This window comes from Lipomyces doorenjongii (assembly GCF_038497915.1).
Source record: "Lipomyces doorenjongii strain NRRL Y-27504 unplaced genomic scaffold V1508scaffold_214, whole genome shotgun sequence".
Classification (NCBI taxonomy): domain Eukaryota; kingdom Fungi; phylum Ascomycota; class Lipomycetes; order Lipomycetales; family Lipomycetaceae; genus Lipomyces; species Lipomyces doorenjongii.
In genome coordinates this window covers 1-6968 of record NW_027118281.1, presented here as the reverse complement: position 1 = coordinate 6968, position 6968 = coordinate 1, and the positions used below count along the sequence as shown (strand labels likewise).

General features: G+C 47.1%; 2 protein-coding genes across 2 annotated transcripts; both read left to right on the top strand.

Annotated features, from left to right (window-relative positions):
- Positions 1 to 757: 757 nt before the first annotated feature.
- Positions 758 to 2865, top strand: V1508DRAFT_429188 (chromate transporter-domain-containing protein; the record flags this gene model as incomplete). Its single annotated transcript, XM_066941869.1, has 4 exons — positions 758 to 954; positions 1008 to 1017; positions 1072 to 2032; positions 2089 to 2865. 4 exons carry the CDS (start codon positions 761 to 763, stop codon positions 2637 to 2639), a joined length of 1716 nt encoding a protein of 571 aa, XP_066791995.1. The 3' UTR covers positions 2640 to 2865.
- A 27-nt stretch (positions 2866 to 2892) lies between these two features.
- Positions 2893 to 6166, top strand: V1508DRAFT_443017 (uncharacterized protein). Its single transcript, XM_066942374.1, has 3 exons — positions 2893 to 4005; positions 4057 to 4251; positions 4307 to 6166. The coding sequence occupies exons 1-3, from the start codon at positions 2953 to 2955 to the stop codon at positions 6077 to 6079; spliced, it is 3021 nt and encodes a 1006-aa protein (XP_066791994.1). The 5' UTR covers positions 2893 to 2952; the 3' UTR covers positions 6080 to 6166.
- The last annotated feature ends 802 nt before the right edge of the window (positions 6167 to 6968 follow it).

Genomic DNA, 6968 nt, shown 5'->3' with positions numbered 1-6968 from the left:
GGCGTTATTCGCAACCCAAACTTTTGCGAATAATTATTCGGGCGAATATTCGCTGCGAATAATATTCGCAATTACGAATATTCGTAACAGCCCTATTTTTTATTCGTAAACATGAGACATCCAAATATTCCCATTCGAATTGCGAATATTCGTGTATATTCGTCATTCGTGTACACCCCTAAATCTTTAGGTACCTATGGGGCTTACCTTAGTCCTGACAATTCCGAGGAATATAATCCATTTAAATCTTGAATACGAACCTCGAAATTCCATAGATAACTCATTCGAACAGTGTGACATAATCAATCCTTGCAGAAATCTAAGCGTTTCGAGAATATACACTTAAAGGCTACATTTCAGTGAACCTTGGACCTGAACTTAAATACTCCCACATCGATCTTTCCTAATTAGGAAATTATCCGCCTTATCCGCCATCCGTCAACAGCGCTAGCCAATGGCAAGCACGACAGGAGACAACCGCTCTACCCTTCTTGAGCCAGCACTATCATGCTTTGTGACTGTCACTAGAATTGAAGAAGCAGCTTAACGACTCGCGGATCCTTATGAGCTTATGGGGCGACAACTAACCTTTCCTTTTTGGTACTAAACCCTGATCGTCACAGCGATAACTCTGCCTATCCTGTACTTTTGTAACCCTAACCCAGTTTGAAATCCCCCTTCCATGCGTCTGATGCTTTGGTGCTAAGGGTTGGGGTCAATAAAGGATCCTTAGTACTGAAGTGTTACAGCCTGCCCGCATATGCAACTTATGACGAGACCCAGCCTGCCCGCATATGCAACTTATGACGAGACCACTCTTCTGAACATTTCAGCAGCCAACATGCTGGGAAATATATTCCGGCTCTTCCAGCGAGGCCTGCAGAAGCAGTTTATCGAGGTTACTAAGTACCAATGGCACATGGGCATCACTTCATTCGGCGGCCCTGTTGTCCAGTAAGTATTGGTTTTATGGAGGTCTTTGATCAATTAACTGACAATTTACGCAGATTTCAGAACGTATGTTGTCATTCATTCGGTCTTTTAGGACATACTGATCAACGTATCACTTAGTTTAACCGGTTATTCGTGGAGCAGTACCAGTGGCTCAGCGACTCAACTTACCAGGAGCTCTTTGCTGTCGCTCAAGCTCTGCCCGGTTCCGCTTCGACGAAGTTATTGTTCATTATCACGCTTCTTCATACGTCGTTATTGCCAGCTCTGGTGTCATTCCTCTACTGGGCATTACCTGGTGCAATTGGAATGTTCGTTCTCGCCCTGGGTGTAGGTCAAATAGGCAACAACCTCCCTGTGCCAGTGTATGCTCTTCTCAGTGGTCTCAATGCAGCAACTGTCGGCGTCATTTTCATCGCTGCAATACAATTGTCTAACAAGGCCATAACAGACAAGCTCAGTTTGGCGCTTATTTTTCTTGGTGGCGCGGCAGGAGTAGTCTACACTGCTTTGTGGTATTTCCCGGTTCTCATGGTCTTGGGCGGTATCACAGCAGTTATCTATGATCTGCGATTCATTCAGCGGTGGTGGGCTCGTGGAAAGCAGAATTTTAAGTTCACTCTCAGACGTCGGAGAGAATCAGAAGAGGAACCTCCGATTCAAATGTCCAATCTTGAAGATGACAGTATTTGGCTACCAGAAGTGTATCGTGAAGATACCGCAGCGGATGTCAGCGGGGCGTGGGCACCTGTAAAGTCTGGTGTGCCTGCCGCTAGACGAATTCCCGTCCGGACGTCCACTAGTACTCGTCCGATTCTGGATGCGTCGGATACGGAATCGTTACCTGTCGCAGAGCCTCAAAGTGATGAAGATGGTGGTGGTGGTGTCGATGCCAGTGATATAAGGGCGGCTCCTGTCAGTGCAGTTGTCGACGATAATCCCAAACAGGAGTATCCTGTTTGGTTGGGTGTGGGTATTGTCATTGGATTTTTCTTCAGCTTCATTATCGTGATTGTGATCCGCGCTCTTATCAAAGGACTGCCGGTTACATTTCTTCTCTTTAGTAATTTGTACCTTGCTGGTAAGTTAGTGACGTCAGAGTCATCTTGGATCTAATATATCTAATGTTTGTCATAGGCACCATCATTTTTGGTGGTGGGCCAGTCGTCATTCCTCTCCTGCGCGAGTATATCGTGTCGGAAGGATGGGTTAGCTCTCGAGATTTCACTATCGGTCTGGCACTCATTCAGGCATTTCCAGGTCCTAACTTCAATTTCGCAATCTATCTTGGCGCATTGACATATCACAACTACGGCGCATCCTCAATTCTAGGCGCCATTGTCTCCTTCATCGCAATTTATACTCCAGGAATGCTTGTCGCAGGTGGCATGTTTACATTTTGGAACAAGCTTCGTCGATATGCTGTGGTTATCAGTCTCCTTCGCGGCATTAACTCCGCAGCAATTGGTCTCGTGTGGACGGCAATTTACCGTATCTGGGAATCAGGGTTTCTGTCAGATAAATGGTCAGATGGCATTAGTCTAGGTGAGGATCCATGGTGGATCGTTGTCGCTTCGACGGCATTTGTGACCGGTCGAGGATGGGGTTTCCCGGCACCTGTTTCGATTTTCGTAGGCGGGCTGATGGGAATCATTTGGTGGGCCGTGACTGGGGCACGGATATCATAGACAGTTTAAGAATTTCATTCATGATTGGGCAAGTTTAGATTTATCGTTTATAATAACTTTTGGTAAATAATCGGACATATAAAGTAATACGGTGTTCATGTGTTCCTTACTGGATCTTGTAGAAAGCGAGTTTCGGTGGTTGCCGACTGAAGTTAAGGCACTGGTGGGTGACACTCTGTCAGTGTCAATCACGTGATGACGCGCTGATGGCGGCCAATAAATTTACATATCAATCTGTTCTCCCGATTAGGATAAAACGCATCACCGGAGATTGAATATTACGTACTACGCCATCACGAGGGTACTCCAGTAAATGGTCAAAAAGGACACCAAGTCCCCTGCACTTCACAAAACATGCCGCACAGGAACCGGGCTTCCTCGATTACAGGCAGCGTCGTCATCACAGGGATCTGAAGGCACGGTATCTTCCGTGACGTCGTCCGCGATATTTAGGCGAATACTAGCACGGCAAGGCGAGAATTCTCGACAGGAGCCTGAGTCTGAGGAGGTATTTGACGTGGTTTCGGTCGCAAGTGATACTCCCTCGGCAATTTCGATATCTTCAGCTGAGAGTTCTCAGGTCGCCACTTCTAAAGAGCGCACAATGGGTCCGAAGAGGAAGGGTTCTACGAGTACAAAACGACGGAATGGAACACGGACTAAGGGCAGTCGCACGATAACGGGCAAAGCAAAAGTGCCGCTAGAATACCTAGAGATGGTCCATGAAGTTGTCGGCGCTCACTCAACGCCGTATGATGACGACGATCACCACGGCACGGCATCCGCATCGTCAAAACTAAGGCGGCGGACGAAGCGACATCAATCAGTCGATGAAATCCAGTCTTTGGAAACAGAAGGGATGCCGTCAAAGAGATTTAAGCCTGAGACTTCATGGAATGGAAAGGGCAAAGGAAAAGACAAAGTCATTGACTTGGATTCTGATAGCTCAATGCTGGAAGTCAAGACCAGATCACCTGTGGAAAATCTGCTGAAGGGGCTCGGTGTTTCAGAAGCCGAAGACAGTGGCAAAAAGGCACGCTCCAATAAACCAACGGACGAGGATGAAGATGACGATGAGGAGGCAGAGTATGCTTCTAGTGAGGAGAGTGAGTGGGAGGCGGTCGACATGGGTGCTGGTATCGTGTCTGCTCCCGGTTTAAACCCTGATTCTAAGGTCCTTGCCGAGGAGCCTAATGCAATTGAGTTTACATTGGGTGAAACAGGGCCTGCGAAGCCAACCAGAAAGAAATCGACTATTACAAGAGAAGATAAAGAGATCCGGATTACAGTTCATACGTTGCATTTGTTCAGCTTACTCTGCCATGGGTCAATTCGGAGTCGATGGTGTAGCGATGGATCGGTCAAGGTATGGATGCTACCGTAATTCTCGGTGGGCGAATGCTAATTCATTGGTCAGTCAACACTTGCTAAATACGTTCCACAAGCAATTGAAGACGAACTGCACCCAGATCCCTCACTTCCTATCCCTCAAAGAACTAGAAAATTCCTTGACGGTCTGCGCCATCTTATGGATTTCTGGAATAAGCGATATCGTATCATTTACCGCGGTCTATGTCGGCGACAGTGGGATGAGATTGGAGATATGGCAAGGGTATTAAATTCATTGTTATTCGGACTTGTCTGGTAGAGATTTCTAACTATCGCAGGAAAAAAATCGCGAGCCGCCAATGGATCTTCCCGATTTTCGTAGGGCATTAGGACAGTCGGAAGGGTCTCGTGATCTAGGAGCTCAAGGATTTTGCGCTCTACTTCGAGCATTTCACGTCCGAACTCGACTAGTATTCTCCATGCAGCCATTGCCATTCTCCTTCTCGTCGAAAGGGCTGTCCAAGCCATCTCGAGCATCAAAAGCTGTTCTCGCGGAAAATGAAAATGACGATAACGAAAACTGCGATCAACAGATGTCGTCATCACCCGCAAAGCGACCTCCTGTGCGACTCCGGAAACCGAGGTTCAGCTCGTCAAAGATGTCGTACACGATGGCCGATTACGATACCGTGAAGATCGAGGAGGCGCCGTATCCCGTGATTTGGGTCGAAGCGTGGGATGAGGCGGGAATGCAGTGGGTCTCTGTAGATCCGATGGTACTGAAGCTTGTCGAAATTGCTAAATCCAAGAGTAAATTTGAACCACCGGCGTCGGAGAGCGCGAATGTGCTGTCTTACGTTATCGCGTTTGATTCAACGGGACACGCAAAGGATGTTACGCGGCGATATGCGCAGTTTTACAATGCAAAGACCAGAAAATTGAGGATCACGAATGAACCTATATGGCAGATTTGGTTTGACAGAGTGATGCGCTTATTCCAGTCTGAATATCTAACAGATATTGACCAAATGGAAGATGCTGCGCTTTTGAAGAAGGAGGCGTCCGAGGAACTGCCGAACAACATTCAGGATTTCAAAGGTCATCCGATATTCGTACTTGAACGGCATTTGCGCCAGAACGAGGTTATATATCCCAAAGTTCCGTGTGGCGCAATTTCAGCTGGTCGTTCCAAATCAAACGAAACCGAGCCCATCTACCGTCGTCGCGACGTGAAATTATTGCGATCAGCAATGCAATGGTATAAAATCGGCAGACAAGTGAAAATTGGTGAACAGCCACTGAAGCATGGCAAAAAGCGCTCACTGCCAAAGTCAAGGTCAGGAATGCTGAGTGACGAAGATGACGGTATCGAGGAGGATGAGGAGATTGCATTGTACGCTGATTTTCAGACGGAGCTGTACGTCCCGCCGCCGGTTATTAATGGCAAGGTCCCAAGGAATGATTACGGCAACCTGGACGTTTTTGTGCCGAGTATGGTGCCTAAAGGTGCAGTTCATTTACGATTTCGAGGGATTGGTAGCGCGGCGAAGTTATGTGGCATCGATTATGTGGATGCTGTGGGCGGATTTGATTTTCAGCATAGAAAGGCCACCGCACGGTTGGATGGAATTGTTGTAGCGGAGGAGTATGTTGAAGCTGTTGTGGCTGTATACAATGCTCAGCAAGAGCAGTTACAATTCGACGAGGACGCGAGAAGGCAGGAGGAAGCGTTGAAGCGTTGGAGAAAGTATTTGATTGCTCTTCGCGTTCGAGAACGTGTTGCGCAGAATCCAGCGTTTAGACAAATGGAGGATCTTGATCTGGATTCTGTGTCTGTGGAACATGAAGAGAGAGACCAAGAACAGGCGGGTGGATTTTCGGAGGAATATCGTGATGGCGGATTTGTTTCAGGGCAAACTGTCAACTCTCCCGGGGGATTTGTACCCGATGGCGCACATGAACAATGTGGGTTTGTTCCAGATGACGATCACGGTAAAGTCGGTGGTTTCTTGGTTGATGCGGATGAGGGATGTGGCTTTATTACTGATGATAACGATGAAGGAGGATTTGTCGCTGACCATGAGGAAGGTCAAGCAGAGGCATTTTTTTGAAGTAGGAGTAATGAGTCGTTGTGTATATCTATATTCAAACATTCAAACTGTATATTATATGTATTTAATAGAATTTTGTGACTGTGAGACTCAAACGACCAAAAATAGACAGCCGTATGAAGAGAATGATTAGACCCTAATCTTGTATGGCCTCGGGCCGCTGTGACATAGCAGGCAAATCTAGCAGTTACCCTCGCGAATTGCGGATGCGGGGCAGACGGCTAGCCATGCATCGAGGTCGCTGACTGTGCACTGCAATTCACCATCGAATTCTTGTCGGCTCATGACAAAGACCAGTGACATAATGCTAGGGGCGTATACGATTACGGTACCGTCAAAATTTCATATTATTCGTAAACTGAGAACCTAATCGTAAAGTAATCGTACCCAAAAATCGTATAGTAATCGTATAGTAATCCAATCCCTAATTAGGTATGGCGTGAAAAGGTTACCCTGACAGCGCGTGAAACGCGGTCGTCTTAAACATACAACGAACGATCTATCTGGATATGTTAGTTATCATTTGCCGCTCGTTTGACAACTGGGAAAATATGGATCCTCCGACGCGACCCCGCCGAAAGGAAGCGGTTGATTATTTATCATTGAATGATGGCTACGAAGGAGATGAGCGGATGGAGAATATCTTGCTTGACACCCGCCCAATCGAGCATCGAGAGCTCTGTTGATCTAGGACCCGAGGATTCTATCAGCCAGATTGTCTCTCAGCCTTCTTCTACCTGAGTAACTGCGGAAGTCCACGATCTTGAATCCTCACCGATTCAGACAGTCTCCAGTATTTCTCAACGCACTCGTGGGCCCACGAATAACTGGCTTTGGGAACAATTTGAAATTACAACACTCAGCCAACAGTGGAGGCCAAAGAGGTCCA